Genomic DNA, 23,480 nt, shown 5'->3' with positions numbered 1-23,480 from the left:
CAGAAGCAGCCACAGTGCAAAAAATAATTTCTGTAGTAAGTGGCTTCACAGCCAGTGAAGAGTGGATTAACAGGTGTGGTAAACAGGTGTGGTAATGGAAGGTGTAGCGTGACTGTGTCCCATGGGAGCACCAGCACCACAGGAGCTGCAGCGCACTCTGATCCTCCCATCACAGACCAGCTTAAAGGACTTCAGTACCCAAAGATTTTTGTGAATGCGCAGAAATGAGATTAAATGCAGCATGTGTTTAATACCGCAGCAAAACCCATCTACAGCTTAATCAGCGAATCCTTTCTGGAAAAGAAGTTCATTTTAACTAGCTATAAGAGGTTGTGTTGTTGCTGTTGTTGCATTGCCTCTGTGTGTTGACAGAAAGAGGAATGAGGATAGAAACTAAAGGGAATTGCACTACTATTAATATGAATTAATACTACAAAATAGGTGTAGTGAAAAGTTCTAAAACTTCAAAGTCATCACCTGCAGCGGAAATCTGCACTTTAACTACTGTCTTTAAATATACTGCACAAATTCCATGAAACTCCAACCGGGACCAAGGTCTTGTTGTTATAGACACTGTACAAAAAAATAAAATGCATAATAGCTTGGCCCTGCCCCAAAAAATATCTATTTGCTAACTTGCTGGAGGAAGGGCATACATCAAAATTTAAGAAGCAAACTGATTTGGTACGACACCACAAGGTCACAGCGGTCTGCTAAAGCTGAGATAGTTGCTTCAAGTCAGGCATCTAAAGCCCAAACTTCACACACATTTGATAATTGACACTTGGCTACAATTTAAAAATAACTAGGAACAATACAATATTAAAGTTAATATACAGATGACGTACTGTACCAGAATCTTTGAGATCTGTAATTTTTTTCTAGTTTATTGATACTGGAATAAAAAAAAATCCAATGGGGATTCTGAAATATCACTTCGTCATCTAATGGAAACTCAGTTTAACTGAGACTCACATAAAAACACAAACTGCATGGAACCAAGTGAGCAGAAATCATTAAATAATTGACATGACAGAATATTTGTCATTTATGATCCTAGTGGAAGAAAACCCATCATTTAACAGTATTCAAGAATGTCAATATTGAAATATTGAATTTTAAACTGTTGGCAGCATGAATAATACTCACTGCAAAAGTGCCTATAGCAGAACACATCGAGCCATTCACATATAGCAGTCAATATGTGTCAAGCCAAGTCTGTTTGCCTCTCCCTTGTCTACCACTCTTAAGTCTGATTTATTCAGTCCCACCTCTTCCCAATGCACCGTCTTCAACTTGAATATTGGCCCTGAAGCTCTAGGACAATCCACACAGAGGCTGTCTTACAGAGAGCTGCACATCAGTGGGGAACCTGCAGACTGCAAGGCTGGGGGTGGAGGCTGCCATCTCTTCATGCAAGGCCCACTGGTAGCAAGTAACCACATTTTTAGTGACACCTTAACATCCAGATAATCACTTATCTCCTAAGCTTTGTTCAGACATCATCCATCCACACAAGGAACATGCTTAGTTCTTTAGCTATTAGCAAGATTATACCTTGTTCCCAGTAAAGCAATATGTTAAATTCACCCTTAGGGAACTACAGGCAGAAGAAAGCTTTGACTTGTTTTCAAGAAATGTTACAGTGAAAGTGGACTGCACATGTAAATTGAAAGTTAGACTATAAATCCATTACTCACAGGAGTGACAAATTTCACTGGGATAATTCATAAGTAAATGCAGCAGAACCTGGTACCTATGTATGACTTTGCAACTAAAGAAATTTGATTCTTAAAAGTAGTTTTTGTTTGTTTTTTACAAATAATAAGAAAGACCCAGATACAAATAATAAGACACAATCTTTATCTTACTGAAGACCACAAGGATTCAAGCAAGAACATCTCAGCCTAACAAAAGATTCTTTCAGGAGTTAATCATTTTACCTGCTCTTATCCTTGATCTCCATCGTCTCCTTTTCTTTGATATCTTCCCTGTAGGAACATGAAGCAGATACTGGGTTTTTAAATTAGCAAATTATTTTTTAATCTTCTCTTGGTGGTTCATCACCTCCTCTTCAGTGGATACAAGAAATCCCAAGCATATGAAATTCAATTCAGTGTTCACGCCATCCCTGTATTCCAAAAGATTGCTGTATGTCTCACCATCTGCTGCTTCTACAGTTGTCTTCTAAAACCCCATGCTTAATTGTTCACAGAACTTGCCTTTCTGATAATCAGGAACACACTTAATAGGACTGGTCTCAGAAAGCAAGGAGGTCTTGCTTATTTTTTTGAAACAGACTTCAAGCTATGTTTTTGTGGGATTGATTTCTGTAGAAGGGGTGGAACTGTGGCAGCTGCTGTTTCTACTTTTTCTTCCTTTTTTTCCTGGAGGCAGACAAAGTTGGAAGAGTATTTGTCAGGGCCAAAGTCTGATTCGTCTTCCCCCTCACACCTGCTGGAAGCTGCTTCTTAACATCAACTCAGGAGTCCTGGAAGAAAAGACACAAGAAAAGGGGTGGACCATTAATTCAACACAGAATTGAACTGAAGGGTATGGAAAAGTCATTTCCTCTGAGGGCATAGTTGTAGTTACTAGTATTAAGTGAGTCATGTTGCTAATTATAAATTGCTTTCTGCATTACAGTGCTTGTAAGCACATGGAGAGCTGGAAAAGAGCAGTGAGGTTTTTTGCTTCTTCTCCAGTACAATACAGTGCAATCAGTACAATAACTAACATATGTAGCTGTAAGTATGCTGAATTAATGGACAAATTTTCAATTTCTTCCTTTACATGAGTATCTGCTAAAAAAAAATAAAAAAAGACTCTAGGATATGTTACAGCTTTGATATAAAAGTATGCCATCAAAGAAAAGAACATGCAGGGCAGAACACCAGTGGAGAAGGATTTTGCCCTTCTGCTCAAATGGCTTGCAGCTACGGGAAGAGATTAACTAGCTTGCAATGAATTTCCATAGGGATGATTCAAAGTCTTCCCATCTAATCCCCCCTCCTGGCTATATAGGTCAACATCCACCCTACTCTGCCCATACCTTCAGGAACTATTTCCTTCAAGCTGACCCACAAAATTTTTGTAGCACAAGAAGAGTGTATAAATTAGGCAAGACGTGCTGTCAAGCAGCAGAAAACATTTCATTCAATATACATGCTAAGTTATTACCCCAGGAAAATATGTGTGAGAGAGCAGGGAGAAAGACAGTGGTATTCCATTAATGTTCTGCATCTGTGCAAATGTAAACCTTCTCTGAGCCTCTGACAGTGCTGGCAAGTCTTTTCATAATGTGCAGTTGCGTATATCCCTCTTTAAACAGGAATGCAGAGAGCCCTTCTTTCCTGACCCAGAAAGGGAAACAACTGTGGCTACACTGCAAAAGGTAAATTAGTTTATTGTCTAAGTATGATATTGCCAATACAAATGGCATGTGAGAAAGGAGGGTTGAATATGTGGTTTGGGTTTTGCATGTTTTTGGGGGGTTGTTTGTTTTTTTCTTTTTCAATATTTAGGAATTTACCTACTCAGCATGTAAGTGAATATCAAAGAATATAGACTGAAGATGTATTTTGAATGCATGTTTTCCACAAAAAGTATCACAGATAATATAACTTAGCATAATGTGCTGCTAAATGGCTTTAATATAAATTTTTCTTTCTACAGATGCTGGGATGTATATCTAGCCAAAGTTCCACACTTAAGTCATAGTTAAGTAATACAGACTGAAGCCAACAACCATGCAAATCCAGCCTCATTTGCACAGGTGTGAATGATTCCATCCAGAATAAAACCAGTGCAGCCCCGCTGCGTAATGAGTTGCATCTGGGAGGGGAGCACCAAGGAAAAGCATTTTGGCTGCAGTGGAAAGCCAAGCCCAAGGGGGTCCTGGCACGCTGGTGCAGCCATAGCTGGAGACCAGGACAGTTTATACTATTTTCTCTTAAAAAAAAAGCATTAGTGAAATCATACATGAAAAACATTTAAAGTTGTTTGAGCAGCTTCAATTGTCTTGGGGAAGGAAAAAGAAAAAAATAGGTTTATAATAGAAAGCTAATTATGACTTTAAGAGACAGCCTCTCCATAATTAGTGAGTGGCACACTTTCTCAGACTGTATTCTATTTCTAGGCTTGGCCTTTCAAAGATTGTCCTTTATTATGTTGCTGTGGGGATGCTTTTCCACTCACTGTGATTTTTTGCATGATTTCACACATATCTCTGTGTGTGACCTGCATGCTGACAAGACTCTAGCTAAATCTGTTATCATAGTAAGTCAGTAACCGCTATGAGTATTTCTCCTAGGATACTGAAAAACCCTTTGTTTCAGAATTGATATGTTACTTGCCGTTGGTACTGACATGCCCTTAGAAAAGAAAAATCCTTGTAGGATTTTTGACAATGATACCTCATCCAGAAAATGGATAGATCCAAAGTACCTGTAAGCAGCCTAGAATTATTAATTCAAAAAAATAGCTTGCTTAGCAGAACAGCAAGTTAAATTGTCACATCCCTACACTGGCAAAACATTTTGATAGTCCTCGAAGGAACTTGGTCTTGCCTGAACAGATGTGACCAATTGGTGTTGTCAGTTTGCTTCCAGATCACATTGCAATCCCAGAAAGACTCCGACACAGTCATCTCCATGTTGTCTCCCATGGTAAGAAAGAGACAGCTTGGCTCTCAGACACCAGACAGGGACAGACCCTGGCACACTAACTTCCTAACCTTACACTGCTTCACTGTCTGAGGTAGTCACACAGGTTACCCTATAACTTTACACAATATTCAGCTCCAGTATATGACACCACTCTTTCATTTAATTCAATAGTATAGACATTGACATATATCTCTCCTGGGTAAAAATAATAATAATTAAAAAAAAAAGTTACAATCATTGCCTATATCAGTTTTGCTGGAGGATTTTGTCTTTAACTGTATTTTGGTGGAGGAGATTTAGTAGCAATCTGTAAAACAATCTTCAGTTTTGTGGATGCCCACAAGGAGTTGTGGATATGAAGCCACAGGTATGGGTCCTAGCACACTGCTATGCAAATACTGAATTTTGACTGCAAAACAGGTACATAAATAGAAATACTATTCCAGGAATTTCTTGTGTGAAAAACATTATCTGACTATCTATCTGTTTGCCCCTCATCCAGCCTTTTAATATTGGGATCAGTCTAACTTACATGTACTTCGTGGATTTCTTTCCTCAACCAGAGTAACTAAAACCAAACCTCTAATATTCCATCCAGCAGCATGAGAAGCATGCAAGAACCATCACAATTACTGAACACAATCCCAAGTTTAAAGAAGATAAAACCTGTGAACAAAGACGGCACAGCAGTAACAAATCCTGAATTCATGTTTTATACCACTTAAAAGCACAATTTGATCACAGGACCACAGCAATGGGAGGTATATATCCTCAAGCAGAAGAACAGAAGTGAGCAGCATAGTATTAGAGCAGGCTGAGTGGACCAGAGCTGCAGCACACCTGGGTCACAGCGAGATGTGCACAGCCAAAAGGTACTCCCTCTACCTGCTGCATCCACAGCTAGCACTGGCTGTACCTTACATTTGTCCTCAAGGTTCAAAGATACACTGTGGAACGATCCTGTTGTGCTAATCACAGCCCCTTGCAATATCATTGATACAAACAGTCAATGTGTAAAGGGGCTGAGGGAAAAACACTTTTTTGGTTTAGGACACTTCACTCTCCCTCAAAAATGTTTCCTTAGTAAAGTGCAAAATGAATGAAAACACAACTCAATCATACCCCATTAATGTGACATCCAGTTTGGTTTTACCAATAAAGCTTTTAACAGCAAATAAAGGGAGATGTGCCTTGTGACACATGCTAAAAACTTCCATTCCTCTGTATTAAACCTGAGAGCATGAGAGAAACATCCCTTTAAAAGGGAAAAAGCAAGGATACCTGGCAAAACTGAGGGCTGACAAACGAGTGCCAGCAGAGGCAGAACAAAATGGAAACCAAGTATGGCTGAAGTCTAATATGATCTCAAGTAGTATGGGGTCATCTCAGGGCTAATACGTAATCTCCTATATACCATTACAAATGCAGAATGGCTCTGCTGTTTCACTAAATTCTGCCTTCCCCTGGATTTGTTAGGCAGGAGTACATGACAGGTTTAATTCTCCCAATTAAAATCCCACTCCATGCAATATGTCTGAATGAGCCTAGACCTGATCCACCATGGCTGCAACAGACTGGTGCACGAAATGGGCTGGCGGTGCTTTGTGCTGCTATACAGTCAACTTGCGTGTTATGTGTTACTGTGAAGTCCAGCACTCTTATTATTGCACTACACGGACAAAGAGCAACGTCTACGTGCAGAACAGGCTACAGAAAGTCATGTAGAAGTGAACCTGTATGCATACTAAGACATAACTGTTCAGCAAATTCACGCTCTAGGGTTTCAGACGTACAGGGTTAAAAATAGCCTAAAGCAGATCTACTTGATACAGCTTGTATTCCAGAGAAAACAGCTAAACCACAAAAAAAAAAAAAAAAAAAAAAAAAGAGAGAGAGAGAGACCATCCAGGTACCAAAAAATCTGAGAAGACAGACACAACTTAAATACAAATTGTTCCTGTAGATGCACAAGTATACCAGTTGGGTTCAAAATTCCTTTCTATCAAAGGTTAAATTAAACTCAAGGCTACCCCACAACTGCAGGTATCACACAAATGTATTGAGTTGCTTTTCAGTGGCTGTCCTGCAGAAATCTGAGACAGACCTGATACAGTGCAATATGATAACGTGGCAGCAAGCCAGCAAGCTAGAAATGCTGCAAGTAAAATATATATGTCCTTAATACGTTTATTGTCTAGACAGCTTCGGTGCAGCAAATTCAGCTGAAATGAGTAGTCCAGGCCACCAGCAAATATAAATCAGTGCCATCAGACAAGTGTATGGCTCTGCATTTATATTGCTGTGCACAATACGGTCTTTCAGTCTTTATCACATATCATTTTAAGATGAAAAGTAAACTACATTTTTTCAAAAATGGCAACACATTAGTACTATTGCTGCTATTGACACTATTCATATTATATTATTAATGCTATTAATACTTCTGAGACTAAAACTACTGCACTCTTGTTGACTTTTATACAGAGGACAGACTGGTAATAACTGTACACAAGTGATTATTTTTCTAGAGTGTGATGATTTTGTTAAACATTTAACACATGAAAAACTGAGCAAATTTTGTAGTCATTGGGGTTTTTTTGGACCACATATTGTTGTTTGTGCCTACCCCTTGCAAGGCTACACAAGAATCAGAGAGCAGTAGTTCTCTCTCTTAGACCCCATGGAGCTGTAAAATCACCAAGCATGGTTAGAAATTATATTATACATCAAAGGGAAGAAGGGAAGGGTCCTTTCCTCCTGATCCCTGCACAGACCAGCAGAAACTCAGAAGCAAAGAGTATGCTTCAAGCAGACCATGTTCCAACCTCCTCTAAAACCAACCTGCCAGATTCCAATGGTATTCCTGTATAACCTTACACTAACCAACACCTTTTAATATATTCTTTTAGACTTCTTTATCCACCCAAAGGGAAAAAAAAATTAAAAAAAAAAGAAAAGAAAAAAGAAATGAGGCAGGATTATTAGAATTATAGAATAATCTAGGCCAGAAAAGACCTTCAAGATAATCAAGTCCAACAATCAACCTGGCCTACTGAGTCTCATCACTAAACCATGTCCCTAAACACCACATCCACATGTCTCTTAACTACCTACAGGGGCAGGGACTCCACCACTTCTCTGGGCAGTCCATTTCAATGCTTGACCACCCTCTCCATGGCGAAATTCTTCCTGATATGCAATCTAAACCTCCCCTGGTTCAACTTGAGACCATTTCTTCCAATTAAGTACTATTTACTTCACTTTGATGCCAAAAATTTGTAAAGATAAACCAGGGAGAGCAGAGAGGACCATATTTGTCTAAGATGGTTGTTACAGACAGCTGGCCTTATTCAAAATGCCTGTGATTGCTGGGCAGCTTAAACAACATTATGGCAGTGACCCACAAGTCCATGAAGGCAGTCAGTGATTCAGACTGTTTCTGAAAGATTGTAGACCCCACTTCCATTTCTCTCTTCAAAGGAGAGTATTTGTAAGGCATTAAATCGAGCACCTACAGCAAGGCAGATTATGGCATAGAAAGTTCCCTTTTCATGTCTGCCTGAACCCTGAGAATGCCAAGAACTGTTTGCAAGAAGAGGAAGCATTCCCTGAGATAAAAGATTTATGTTACAGAGAGTTTTCTTGCAGAACAAAAGGAAAATATTTTAGCTCAATGCTCACATTTCCTCAGTGATTTCTGGAGATGTACAGAAAAGTGGGACTTATGAGGGTGTTCTTGGAATCAACTGCAACTAGTTTAGATTTAGGTATTACCTTTTAATTGAAAAAAAGCTGCATAAGTAATAGTGTGGGAAGAGCACAGACAGGTTGCTCATCAAAACACACACCAGCGTCCAGAGCAAGTTCAAAGCAACAGTAAAGTCTTATCTGCAGCAAAGGTCACGTAGGTCCCTTAGGGCTGAGTGAACCTCCCCCCTCTTTGCCTCAATGTGTGCTTGTCAACTGACAGCCACTGGAATTTATTATTTGTGAACATTTCTTTATTACTCAAAGAAAGACGACAGTCTCTAGCAACAGACAGCGAAGTTGGGTGAACAAAATTTGGTACGGATGCATCTATAGCACGCACTGGGAAACAGTTCAGAGTTACCTGACCAAATGGAGAAGCTGCTAGCTCCAAAACCAGAGGGAACAGGGCAGTAACAACCCAGCTGTGCCGCTGCAGCAAGCAGAACTGACAGCCGTATGGTTCTCAAGATGAAGCCATTATCTTAATCAGAGATCAACCATTATCTCAATCAGATAATGACAGGACAAGGGGAATTGTTTTAAACTAAAAGAGGGGAGGTTTAGACTAGAAGTTAGGAGGAAATTCTTCACTCAGAGGGTGGTGAGGCACTGGAACAGGTTGTCCAAAGAAGTTGGAGATGCCCCATCCCTGGAGGTGTTCAAAGCCAGGCTGGATGGGGTTTTGGGCAACCTTGGCTGCTGGGAGGTGTGCCTGCCCATGGCAGGGGGTTGGAACTGGGTGGTCTTTGAGGTCTCTTGCAACCTAAGCCATTCTATGAGTCTGTGATCTCCACACAGCTCAACACTGCGTGAGGACATAAGCAAAGATCACCACTAACCCAAGCCATAGAATATAAGAAATTTGTCTCAGGGGCCAGAAAAAGTACTGTATTTATTCTCAAGAATAAGCCTAAGTTAGTTGAAATCAGATATAGGCTCCATGCCAATTTCATTTGTTTCTTCCTCAAATGAACAAAGGAAAAGCAATTCTGCTTAACAAAGAAAAGCAAATCTGCTTAACAAATGACTTGCAACACTTCACTTACGGAAAAGGTGACTCAGGAAGTATGATTACATACAACAATATGAAAGCTCTAAAAATGATTCATAATGATATGACTAACTTACAGTTAGATTTTGTGGTATTCAAATGATCTTACATTAACTGTCTGGGACTGTGTGGTTGAACTATGTATAAAGAATCCTTTCATCGAATTCTGATGAAGTGAACTAAGAGCCATTTTCATGGGGTATCTAAGTGATTTCTAAACAATACATAGCAGATGGGGAAAAAAAATCTTGATAAAAAAATGAGGGAAAGAGACAAGCATTTAGAAGGTCACCAGAACTGTTGCTCTCCAGAAACCTGGCAACTTTAAGACCTTTTCTCTGAAACTGGAAGCAGTAGGTGCCACACGAAAGGACAAGCAGAAGGAGAACTAGTTCCGCTGAGGGTTAGTTCTCAGCCATTCAATGGGCTTTCCAATGAAACATGAAATTGAGGCTCTCTATGAACCATAATGCAGAAATCTGAAGAGCTCTGCATTCATAAGCAAATGAAGTATATGAACAATGGGTCTATTAAGCAGAGAAGAAAAAAAACCTCATAGGAAAATGAGTTATGGCTTGACTGCACAAGGCAATGCCATTTAGAGATATTCAGCTTAATCAATAAACTCTGCTTGCTCTAAAGCAGGGTACATTAAATCTCTTAGCTCTTTCTGGGCTAAAAGCAGCAATATCATTTCTACTATCTGAGCTAGTCTGGATTGTCCACTGTAGCAGCACATTGCTCTGTGCAGAATTGCCCATACAAAAGTCTGTGAAATATCCAGCAACGAGTTATCTCTCATGAGGCCCTGATGAGAAACCACATTAAGGACAGAATAGGAATGGAGCATTTGTACAGAAAATACTAGAAGTTCAGAATAAATATGCCAACTGCATTATTAAAGTCAGTCTCTGTAAGGGATACAAGACTGAAAGGAAGAGAGTCAGTCAAATGTGAAAATACAATTATCTATGGGGGAATGAGTACCTTCGCAGATTTCCTTCCCTTTCATTTTATTTTAATTGGATTTTCTTCGGATTAATGAAGTGGTTCTTTTAGTTACAAAAACATTCTTCCTTGAGCACATTTCTTAAGAAGTAACACAGAAAACTCACACCTTGACTTTTGTTTTGCAACATTACTACTGGCTAAAATACCAGGAAAAACAGATATCCTGCATGGTTACATGAAGGCACTTTACAGGGTTGTACACAAAAGACCATTATAACAGATGCATAAAGTCTAACATTGCCCTGAATTGCCTTAAGGTGAAAGAGAAAACGAAATTATCTTAAAGATTATGGTAAATAAATATTCTTCCAAAGTTAAAGTCAGTCATGCTCTAACTTCTGAGTACCTAATTTTAGTAACGGAATTCTTCGTCTGGTCTGCCTCCTACCTTGTAAACTAATAACTGACAGTTCAGGCATAAGTATAATGAATTAGAATAATGTACTTGTGTTATTATTTGTCTTGGATGATCACAAATAATTGTCAAAATGCCTAAAATAGAAAAGAAAAAAAAAAGAATATTTTCTTATCCATTAATAAAATCCAATTCCAAATAATTATCAAAAATAATGTATATATATGGAAAAGTATCATTTCACACATTGTTTTAAAAGTAAGTATGATTTCACCTTCAAAACCAGATTTTCTGTGTAAGAACTCTAGAACATAAATTCTCTATTTTAGTAGGAAATATTTTAAATAAATCAAACTGAAGTTACCACTATATGACTGTGAAGAAGTGTTTTGGGCAACTGCAGATCCTTTGTGCAATACCAATAGTGTACAAGGCCTCAGAAAGGAAAGACTAATTAAAGACATGAAAGCGAATGCAAAATGAGTTAAAAATCAGTAAAATATGCAAAGTCAACCTAATATATTCCATTGAAAATATATTTTTCCAGAGAAAAGGAAAAGAATAATTCGCACCTTCTGAAGTTTAGAAACACTGAGCACCTCAAAAAATATCAGTTGAGTAGGAGAAGGTGGAAATTATTACAAGAATGGTAGATACAGAACCAGCTGTGTGGCAGATGCTTATGAGCATCTAATGACAGATCCCCAGAGACATGACTTAAGATCACAAGAACAACCAAGAGAATCAACAGCCTATCTTTTAAGCAGAGACTAAGAGAAACAAGCCTCTTTAGTCAAGCAGAATGAAGAAGATAGCAGAGAAAAGGTGAGATTATTTTTTTTAAGCTGGATGGATTTTTTTGAAAGATGGATGAGCACAGGAAGGGAAGGAGTCCTATTTAAATTATTAGATCATGTGGGTACAAAAATATATAGGTTTAAATTATCCCAGAATAAATTTAGCCTGGGAGGGCTGGGAAAATTAGTCATAAAAGCATTGTGGTTCCCAGGCAGCCCTCCAAAAGGAGAAGCAAGCAGAGAGTTGTCAGCTTTGGAGACTGATCAGCTTCCCTCCAAAGAAGGATCTCACAGCATACAACATCAGAGCACTGCTCTCTTCCAGGAGATCTCTTCCAACCCATCAGTGCACAGCCAAGCCCTGGAAATCACTTGGGACATCTAAGCTGACAGCATCTAATTTTGTGTATCTGGAAACTAGCAGCTGGTAAGGGGTGGGGAGAAGCTCTTAACTCTGAAATTCACATCTACCCTCTTATCTAGTAGCAACGGAGTTCATTGACCTGTGTGTCACTGAATGCATATTTCTCCAAAAGAATGAGATAAAACTAAATCATCTTCTATTTATGATTTGGGAATACTTTAGTGTTGTCAACAAAGCTTTACTTTAAAGCTAACTCATGCATCTCAGATTCGGTAAATGTATGAGACTAAAACAAAAATGGATGGATACATTAAGTCAAAAATTGTTTTAGTGTATTCTCCTAAAACAGAAGATCACTCTCTCAGTTGTGCATAATATGATGATCTGGCTTTTAGAGAATGATGATATGAACAAATTGCAGGCCTAGTACATTATCTAGCAATCTAATATAGACAGATGAGTTTGTTAAGTCAGCTTGGCAAGGAATTTCAGAGTTGATGTTGTTGATTTTGTTCTGTTTGCTTTGTGCCCAGACATACCACAGGACTGCCTGACTTTGGTCAGGAAGCAAAATATTTTGTAACAGCTATTTGCTTGGTATAGTTGCATAAAACCATCAAAACTAAGATAAAGGTACTCAATCTGCAACTGATAGAAGGAATCATGTAATCAGCAAGCCTGCAAATACATAACACCAACCTGAACAAACAAGCCACACCTGTGAGAAGAAGTCCTATTACTTTAGACCACTCTAGTCCTCACCTATGTAAAAGTGTACGGAAACTCCAGCAATAGCCAGTGGCGCTTGGGGAAGACTGAAGACAACCTCTTCAGCGTCATCTTTGAAGTGCTCTGGAGACTGTCCATCTCATTCCCAGAGACACAACCATTAAAGCCTGTGGCCATCAAGACAAACCAGGCAGCATCAGATTTACAGTAACTTACACCTAATGCTTGACAGGTATGAGTGATTAATACCTGATACTTAGATATGTAGTTGTCACATTACGTGAGTAAAAAATGGCTTGCTTGATGTGTAGAGACTTGCCTGGTATCCCAGAACTCCCAGAGTCATTCCCAATCCCCTATTAATGAGAGTTGCAACACCTAGAACCTAGCCCAGAATCAGTCCTAGAAACAAAGTCTACAATACTTGTTAGAAAGGACATGGAGTTGCCACAACACTCAAGTAGCTGAAAGGCTGTCTATTTTTCATATTTTATTACCAAACTAGTTATCTAAGATATCTTTGAAAGGACAGTAATGAGGAAAGGCAAGAAGGAGATAAAGGCATCTACAATTTCCTTACTCCCCATTAGCACCAGCTGGTAGGGACATATGGGTATGTTGCATAATGTGGTTTCACAAACAAGCTGTGCAGTCCCTCATCATCATCCACACTTGATTCAGATCAGCATGTAGCAACCTCTGGCTTTTTGTGGGAGAAGTTACTTAGGTGTTCAGTTGGAAAAAAAAAAAAAAGAAACATTTGAGAATTTGAGATTGACATTATTGGTCAATCAAAAAGGCAGGTCGGCTTCACAGTGAAGATCGTGACAGAAGACTATGTGTGAGGGTTGCAAAATGAGGGTTAGAAAGTGAGGATAGACAGCTTATGCATGATGCTTAGGAAAAGAGACGAACCAAGAAAAGTGTAGAGTAGGGCAGCCTTACCCTACTTGCACGTCAGGAAAATCATATGCACAACAGCAACTGGGTCAGTATCAGCAGGGAAGGACAGTGACTACTGAAAGGCACAGAGAAGGATGCTGTAACCTTTAAGATCCAGGACAGACAGCAAATCCATTTTCTGCAAAAAAATAAAGTCAGAGGCAGCAATATGGCAGAGCAGAAAGGTTGGGAAATGTTCCCATCCTGTCCATAAAGGTCCAAATGCAGGACTTGGTCCCCACTCTGGATGATGCTTACTGACTCACATATGCTGAACGTCAGAACCACACTAGGTCTAGGCCACAGACCTAGTGCACACCCCTGGTCCCAGGTCTTCTCTGTGCTACATGTGGCAGCCCCCTGTGGTCTTAGCAGGTTTGGGAGAGGTTTGAGGGGAGGGGAGGGCTCTTTTTAGGTCAAAAGGCCTGAAATAATGACAGTTAAGTTGTGTAAAAATGACACTTTTATAGCATAAAGTTACTTCACAGACACAATGCTGCATGCCTCCACAGCTCTTGTCAAGGAGAAAGGCAGGCAAATATGAAAATTTAGGGAATAACTTGCAGGTGGACTCATTTCTTCAAAGAAATTCTATATTGCAGACAAGCAAATTTTCCTGCAAAGTAAAGAAAATTTCTTCAGAAACAGACTCAATAGTGAGAATAGCCCCAGCAAGTGCTGCTCATCTACCTGACACACGGTATTGTTCAGACCAACTGATATATCCTCCTGAAGTGTCTGTTGCAAGGCTGAAATTTATTTCCAGTTACTGACATTAATCGAAAGTAAACAACTGCCTTCCTTCTCTCCTGGTCCTCCAAACTGAATTTTGTACAAAAGCAACAAGAAGAGGCTCTTAAGATCGTGACATACTTCTCTAAGTATGGATAGAGTCTGACAGACATGACCAAAAGTATTTTCAACTCTATGCCATTTGTTCGCCAAAATTAAAGACAAATGGCATGGCATTTTCTGTCTATGACTAATATGCTTTTAAGTAGGGAATTTATCTATATTTATGTCTCCTGTGTAAGTAGGAGGACTTGACTCTAAACTGGGGCACATTATGCTGAAAATTTACATCTGGGAATGCCAAACATTGCAGAAGCAAGGAGATTAACACAGAGGCTTGGCTAGATACAGGATGCCAAGATGGTGGGGAGAAAATCTTTACACATCTGAGAATAGTTAACTCCTTTGCTGATGCTGCAAATCATTATGAAAGCATGGAAATGTAGCGTGTTCAGCAGGTGTCATTCACGACAGCAACTGTTGTTGAAATATATTCTTAGGAGAGCTCTGCCAAGATTTGGTATGCCCATGATTTGCCATCACTTCCTTATCTTCTGTTGCTTCACAACATGCCCAATTTAAGATACTATTTTCTAAACAGGTATTTCTCTTCTGTTTTTCTTAATTAAAAAGTTTAGAAAGGCAAATGACTGAAATGAACATGGACATTTTAGCATATGAAACAGAAATAGCATAATTCACAAAGAGCTATATTAAGCAACAGGGATATCATAAGTATCATCATACATCCATGAGTGTTTGCAGAGTAGTTTGAACTACTTGATTAAACAGCACCCTATTAGTGAAAATTATGATTAATGAGATGCTTATAACAACAAATCTCACTCTGCAAGTACTGCATGAGAAACAAAGAAGGAAAAGAAAAGTATATTTAAGAATGGAGCTACTAAAACACAAATTAAGAAATGAAGTTCCACTGATAGGGTATTTGGAAGATTTTTATACTATAAAGTTTAGAACGAGAAAAAAAAAAAAGAAAAAGAACTTGTACTTTGTTCTACTATTTCTATTTTTTTTAGAATACTTTAGGATCCTATTTTTATTCCTCTTAATCAAGGTAGTATTTTACACCATGGTGAGAGAGATGCCAGAGAACAAGACAAAGGGTGATAAGCAGGAGCCCCCAGGATCAATGCCTTCAGCCGTGTCTGAGCAATTCTTTTAAATCCATTATCGTCCATAAAGCAGGCCGGTGCCTTTTCTATCCAGCTATAACACAAATGCATTAAAGAAAGAGGAGACATGGTCCTTCTCATTTATTATTTATAAGACAGAGCATGCACAACTTGTCTGACATCATCCCTGTCACAGCTAATGAGAAACTGAAATAAATTGGTTTTTGTGGCATCACAGAAGAGATGAAAATGCCCTTTCAGGTCTAATAATCCATTTTCTGCACTAGGGGAGTGCTCTCTAACATATGCAACCAAATAATTTATTGTATATAATTCTGTGTGTCCCAAAGTGATGAATTTTTGAGTCTACTACAGCTGTTTGGGGGAAATCTCTAAGTGTACATACACATACGTTGTATAAAAATTAACAACCAATATGATTTAAAGAGATGTGCTCAGTGCTGACAGAAGTAGCCAAAGAAAACTGTAAAGCACTTTTAATTTCTTCAGCTCTTAAATCTAATTTGCTCTGATGGATCTGCACTGTGGTAGGCTGAGGTACTGCATGGCACAGGACTGCTGGGGTAATAAAAGCCTATACCAGGATCTAGGTTTCCAATGCCAGTCCAACATGAATATAAAGGTTATGAGGTAAAAATTACTTGTTAGTGCCTGGAAAGAGAGTCCACATATTTCTGCTGTGGAAAGATCACCCTACAGTGCACAGCCTGCTATGTGTCTTGTCCATGGGCTGCTCTAGATGGAGACCGTGGCTCAACACATTTGTGCTGCTCCCAATTCAGGCATGAGCTTGCCTGTACCACTGAACACAAAGGAGACAGCTAAGGGCATGGGCAGAATTTTCTTTCCTGGCTCTTTTATCGAGCAGCACAGATATGGTCAGTGCCTCCAAATTCACCCTTGTGGAGTAGGAAAAATGTGAGATGCTGCTGGAGGATCAGGGCAGAACAGGGACATTGCTGTTACAGAAAAACTAATGAGAGTAGATCAGAAGAGGTAATTCATATAGCAATTGGCCTGGGAGGAAGCAAAAAGAACTATATCAAGAGAGAAATACATGAAGGAAGGGAAAGATTTACATGGGGTGGTTTATGGGGCAAGCACAGGTTGCATAAGCAAGCATTGAGAGCAGTGGGCTGCAAATCCCCTTCTATCCCCATGGGTTTCCAGACATCTCCTGACATTTGCAATTTATTTCATAGCGTGAATGATTTTATGGAACAGGACTCATTGACAGCTGGTGTCTGCTTGTAAAACACATCAGACCACTCTGAGCCTGCTGTCATGTTCTTGAGGATCTCAGCTTACATTGGTGAAAACCTGAGAGTGATTTTGCTGTTCGTGCTGCAAAGCTCCAGCATGTACCATATACAACTAGCAAAGAGACAGCTGGATCTATTAGCCTGACCTAAAACAATTCTGTGAGGTACAAGACGCTTCAGTGAAGCTTTAACTAAAACTGGTAATTTAAATACTAATGTTATTATTTCCTTCTTTGTGGAAGCCCAGTGGTAAAGCTCAGACCTTAGCTATTTTCTGCCATCTGTGTCATCTCAGACAGGTGAGGAGTAGGATATGCAACCACGTATAACATTCTTCTGTAAGGAAAAAGAAGCCAAACCATACAGCTGAGAGAAGCCTGGGAGGTAACCTCCCTGGAGGTTACCAGAGGAGCTCGTAACACCTGCCCCATCATGTCCTGAGTGTAATCATCACCCACAAGAAATGCTGCGCTATTGTGGTTTCATCTGGGTAGAGACAATTTCTACAGGTAAGTTTAGAGAAAACATGTAGGCCTCATTTATTTCTAGTCTGACCTTCATGGTTTCATGTTTGGTTTTTTTTTTATGCATATGAACATATTTAGGTCTTCACAGGCAGCGTGAAACCTTCCTCATACAGCTCTGTTGTACCTCCATCACAACAAAAAGGATACTGGCCAAAAATTCCAAACAGTGACCACTGAGATGGCAATAAGGAGGAAAAATGCTAATAAATTAGATCACCTCATTTAGAGATCTAGTTCAAGGCTGCTAAAATGCATATGTACTCATTAAGTACACATCGATAAGAAAAATCTGAATACGATATATAGAGAAGAGCTACTGTATCAAATTAACGTGCAACTTGTATTTCTTAGCTGAGGCAGAAATAATAGTTGAATAGTTGTTCATATAACAAAAATTATCACTGAACTACTTAACACATTTCTAAAAAGATTAAATCTTCCAAAAGATCTAATACTTCAAAATCCAACATGCATGTTTTCCTCTACATTTCAATTCCATGTGTTATCCCAAGGATTCATGAAAACTGGGCAGCATGACACCTGCTGTTTAAACCCTTCAAGAAAATGGTCTTTTCAATTACAAAAAATGATGCTTCCATATATTTTAACAACAACAACAAAAAATCTAATGTAATGTTTTAGAAGCAGAGCTTTTAAGAGTAGGGTCCAAACAGAGAGCAATGTGAGAGCAATGACCACTGGCTAACTTTTGGCATGCTGTCTATCAATTTTCTGGGAAGTGCCCCCATGCTTTACAGGGAGCCTTAGGCAAGCATGCTCTTAACTTGGGCACTTAGATCCTTTATATTATTTTTGTACGAAACTTGGCCTGTTGCCCTGGAGTTCACAAAAAAAAAAAAATCATGTCTGAGAAACAGGAGCACAATTAAGAAAGGGACAGAAAGAAAAGGTTCTCCAATTGGCCCCAAAAATACCAAATCCACCCCAGTGTAATTCTGTCGAAAACAATGGAAGTACACAGGAGCTGAACTTTTCCCACTGCCTTCACACGACAGTAAGCAGCCTATAAAACAATCTTATCTAATTGAATTATGTCATGGTCCTGCACATTTTCTGTATGGGAACAGAAATTCGCTATGTGGGACTGGGTTTTTGCATTCTGTTTGTATTCATATAACCCTCACGTGACAAAGCAAATGATTGCTCTCTTAATCTTTGGAAATTCTGCTTCTAACCAGAGATGTTGCATGGTGTTGGTAACAATCTTCACACAGGAGAGGAGGGAGTAAGAGTGAATACTGACAATGCCACAGCCTCACCATTCACATTCCCAGCTGGAACAGTCCTCAGGTAATGGTATTTTGTTGTAAGCTGATTGAGGGCTAAATTGGGCCTCTTATAATTCAGTTTTTCATAGCAAGCAATAAGGAGTTGTTTTGCAAATGACTGGTGACAGAGCTGTAATACCTCTGAGAACATGAGGCACAGATAACACCAAAAGCAGAGATGGGAGAAGTTCCCTGTGGGTTTCCCAGTATATGGGAGGCTCTGTCTGATGTCCCCAGTGGGACAGAGTCACGAGTGTGTTGTTACTTGCTGGCACCAGCATCAGGAGCTGCGGTTCAGCTAGGTCCCAGAAGAGATGCACAGAAGAAGACTCCTCCTTACATCATCTATTCGTCTTCCATAACACATCAGCAAGGCTGCTCATCACATCTACCCTGCTGTTACCTCCCCTGCTACTGGCGTGAGATCTCCAGCAGTTTCTGCAGCAGCTGGTTAAGTACCGAGGTACAACTGCAGAGGCCGTCAAATAGATGATAACCTTTGTTTCAGAACAAATCACCGTGGCCCTACACAGTACTTAGACAAATGAAATCAAAACTGAAATTCTTATAAAAGAACAAGGGAAATACTCATTACTTAGTTTTAGCTACATGCATAGTTTTAGCTACAATAAAGAAATGTTGCCTGGTTACTGAACAATTTGCTAAGAAACATAGTGCAATAAACTTGCTCGTAGCTCTGCTTTTTGACTTAGTTTTAAGGCTGTACTAGATCATCACAGCAGATGCAGAACAAAAGGCATTAAATCATCTGCCAGAGAACAAGACACTGGATTTCCATAAACACAAATGTTTACATTTAAAAATCCATACATATTCTTAAACCAGAAATAAAACAAAAGATAGGAAAACGTTCATTCCTTTGAGTAATAAATCATACTTGGCACTCTCATAGCAAGAGCTATATTAAGACCCAGCCTCCCAAAGGTAACACGCAAAGCAACTGGAATTTCATAAGCTTTCTACAACTGCATACGTAATGAAAATTAAGAATACAGCACTTGGCATGAAGCTTGTGTAACAAATAATTGTAGGATTTTTGAAAATCAGGTCAGGCACTGTGGCATGAAAAAAACGTATTGTGTAGCCCCACGCTTGAAGGCGGTGCTGAGATTCAGGGAGGCCTGTGCCCAGGGAGGGGGGTACTGCAGCACACTGCTGGCACACCTAGAGGGGAGCCCAGGCGAGCCACCCAGAAAGGAGAGCAGCCCATGTGCAGGTTCAACCCACCCTGCCAGGGCACTGCAGGGCGTCACTCCCCCCAAAATCCTGTCGAGACGCAGAGTGTGCCGTTATTTGGCTCGATACATTGATAAACGTGCCACAGACAATGCTTTCCCCAACTGCGAGGTCTAAAAGCATTGGGATACCCGTGAAACACCTCCCAGAGCATCAGCATACCCATGAAACACCTCACAGGGCATCAGCATACCCATAAACATCTCCCCCAGACAACTGCAGTGGCCACAGGATCTGAGATCGAGTGCGTACTTACAGCATCGGCCAAGACAAAGCTCTGCACGTAACTATTCCTTCATAAACTGCTTCCACATGCTCGTCTGCTCATTGTGCCATTTCTTCCACTGGTTGCTTGTGTTTGACAGCATCTGGAATGCAGGATGATCTTTTTCCCCCCTCTTTTGCAAAATCAGCAAGCTGCAGAGGGATGCGTGACCACTGCTGCAGCCTCAATGTATCCGAGCAGCCCAATGCAGCAGAGGCTTTAGCTCCCCCTTCCCAGCTTGGGTTATTCTTTCTTTCCTCTTTTTTTTTTTTTTTTTTTTTTTTAAAGAGATATGGTCCTGACTGATCTCGGGTTTCAGCAGCACAATACAAACTGCAGGCATGGAGTAGCCATAGAATAAAGGAGGACACCAAGACAGAAGGAAAAGGAAACATTTTGAAGAGTGGCAACTCGAGGCATAACTTGTAATTGGAGTAAATGTCTCCTGTAACAGATCCAATTTGGGATTTCATTCTGTTTTGTTTAATTCAAATCTATTTCCTGCTATTTTGACGCACTATTTCTCCACTTTTTGCATTTCTTTCAGCTTATACAGGAGAAATAACAGTTTTTCTATCTATTTCATGTTTGAGCTATCCTGCTGTGTCAGAGAATGTTTACATTTATAATGGTCACAATTTGAAGAAGTTCCGTCTGAAAACCTCTCTCTGTGGAGCAGCTTTAGTAAATACCCCTGCTGTTCTGCTTCAGCCTCCCTCATCCACCACCTGTGTGCAATGCTTGCACTCTTTAGGACTCCCTGAGATTAATTTCTTCAGTGCTGATTACATCAATACTCAGAAGTCTGTGTACTACCAGTAGCATCCTGAGTTTGCTCTCCTCTTTTCCAAGTTGGCACATTTTAAAGCACTTACACATTTTAAAGCTTAGCTCCTTATGTACTTTACATTCCTATTCCTATTCAACTGAGCATAAAGCAGACCTCAGAAGAACTGGTGATCTCAGGGTCCAGCAACACACCACCACAAACACTTCCATCTGACCTCTCTCTGTTTCTATTTAAAATATTATACTAATGTAGCACTTTCCAAGAGCTTCAGAGCTGGCTAAAAGTATGAAATTGAGGGTTTCTAGGGATCCTGGAGCTCTCTTTTCCCTCAGCAGCCCTTGGCTGCATGAAGATGCACCAGGATTAGCTTGTCTACAGGGTGACACCTGCAAAGGTGCAGAAAACAACCAAGAAAACACAGTGGTATTGCAGCTTTGTACAGGCAGAGGGCTCCTCCTTAGAGAATTCCTGGACTTTACTATGACTCTGCTGCTTTTGCTTAAAAAACCTCTTTCCTTGCCAAGAAGCCGAGGCTGGCTTCTCTCATGTTGAAGGTTAGAGCAACGCTGCAAACATTAAGGAGTGGCTGCAGCATTGTGTGAAAGGATATTAATCTCCCAAGGAATAGAAGTCTGCTCCTTATGTTTCATATTAAAATATTTCCGATAGGAAACAAAATTATTTGTGTTATCATAAGATTTAGAATTTACTTACAAGCAGTTTACCAGAGGAGGCCAACATCCTCACAGGTAGAGCCCGGTTTATGAAAGGCGCTGAGCATAAGTGAGCAAGAAAATTGGCCTTACAGCATTGCTTTTTGTCACACAGAGACCATGTGAAACACATTTTTGTGGTGATCACACCTCAGCTCTATCAAAGCTTGCCACGGTCACATAAGAAATCCTCTCTGAGTTCAAGTAAACAAAAGCACATTGTAACCAGGCAGACGGGGCTGTTTAGCCATGAAAACATGCCGTGCCAGTCTCCAAAGCATTACCCCACTGGATAAGCTCCTGCAGCACAATGATCTCACCCAGCTGTCACCTCGCTCCTAAGTTTAGCAGTTCAGAGCATCATCTGTACCATGGTGGCATGCCGGGAATGCTGCTCTGCTCCCGAGCAGGGCACGTGTGTAGGCCACAGCCATGTACGTCAGCAGGGTGGCATCAGCCCTGCTTGTGAGCGTCAGACCCTGCAAGCAGGAAAAATCCCTATTTATCCCACGCCTGTGGGAATCAAGCCACAGGTGACAGAGGAAGCATCACAGCAATAGGAGGCAATGGGGTCACTGAAAGGAGAGCGTTTGGAAAATGCTCTCTCACAAAGTGCTCAAATCCCTTCTAAGCTGCAGGCTTGAAGAAATTCAGTTCCTACAGTGCAAAAGTGGATTGGGAGCTGTTAGTTTCATCAGCAATCTCCTGACAGAAGGTCTCCTGAGGCAGCCAGCCCTCTGTCTCAGTACTGTGGCTGGAGGAGCAGCTGGGCTTCCTGGCGGGAAGCAGGTGAAGGGCCAATTTCCCCTCCAGGGACATTTAAAAACAAAGGCCAAAATAAGCTTTTGACTGATGAATTCACCATCTCAGCTGTGAAAATCACAGTCATATTAGAGGATTCATTGACACCGCTGCATCTGGCACAACTTTGGTCATTGGTGGGGAGCAGCCGGCTACTCTCATGGATTACCCGTAGGGTGGATGTCTCCTGAAGTTCACTCACCTGCTCTCTCAGCCAGGACCATTCTTCTCTGCCTCTTGCATTTCACCTCCCTCCTCCCTGAACAGCTGCAGGAGAGCTGGACTTACAAACCACATGCTTGTGTTTAGGCCCTGATGCACTGTGCCACTGCAAAGCCCTCCATGCTGAGCAAAGGGTTTCATCGTCCTCGTGCTGCCCATAGTCCTCGCAAACCACCTTAATGAGGGAGCTGAATCCCTCCTCAAATCATGACATATTTCAATTACATGATAGACCCAGCTCAGAAGTTACAAGGGAGCTTTAACTGCTTTAACTCCATGGAAAATCTCAGAACAGGTGACTTAGCTGCTATCACAAATATGAAGCAAAATTCAATATCTTAACCACAGTTCATTTTTTATAAAGAGAGCTCAAATTCACAAACTATTTGATTAAATTTTTCCAGGCACTGCAAGCTGTTGGAGGAAAACTGTCAGTTTCCTCTCAATCAGTCTTCTCAGCCCCATGCGTTCCAAACGTCAAATTAAAGGGGACAAAAATGAGGCTTGGCCATAAAATTTCCTGCCAAATCCATCTGCTCATGATGTGTACTGTGCAGCAGTGAAGATTTAGGGGGCTCATTGAAGCGTGAATGAGCGTTCAACAGATAACTGATGAGTGAAATTTAAAGACAAACAGAATTGTAGACAATCTAAATTAATTTCTTAGAATATCAACAATAGTGAGAGCTTTGCTATCATACAAGGTTAAATATCTTGGACTGTATTGGTTAGATGTTGT

The 23,480-nt window shown here is 40.2% G+C and overlaps 1 protein-coding gene across 2 annotated transcripts in view; it reads right to left on the bottom strand.

Annotated features, from left to right (window-relative positions):
• The window catches only part of SACS (sacsin molecular chaperone), a 60,373-nt gene extending 39,898 nt beyond the window's left edge, over window positions 1-20,475 (bottom strand). Inside the window, exons 1-3 of one of the 2 annotated variants that reach the window (XM_050713572.1) lie at window positions 20,207-20,439; window positions 10,925-10,971; window positions 1,944-2,491 (exon numbers count right to left, since the gene is read on the bottom strand). In XM_050713572.1, coding sequence (XP_050569529.1) covers window positions 1,944-1,966 — 23 coding nt within the window. In that variant the 5' untranslated portion in view covers window positions 1,967-2,491; window positions 10,925-10,971; window positions 20,207-20,439. Of the gene's footprint in view, window positions 1-1,943; window positions 2,492-10,924; window positions 10,972-20,206 lie in introns of both variants that reach the window. The other variant, XM_035542479.2, reaches the window with a different exon arrangement.
• Between the last annotated feature and the right edge of the window lie 3,005 nt (window positions 20,476-23,480).

This window comes from Cygnus atratus, chromosome 1, assembly GCF_013377495.2.
Source record: "Cygnus atratus isolate AKBS03 ecotype Queensland, Australia chromosome 1, CAtr_DNAZoo_HiC_assembly, whole genome shotgun sequence".
NCBI lineage: Eukaryota > Metazoa > Chordata > Aves > Anseriformes > Anatidae > Cygnus > Cygnus atratus.
This window is presented reverse-complemented; position numbering and strand designations above follow the sequence as displayed.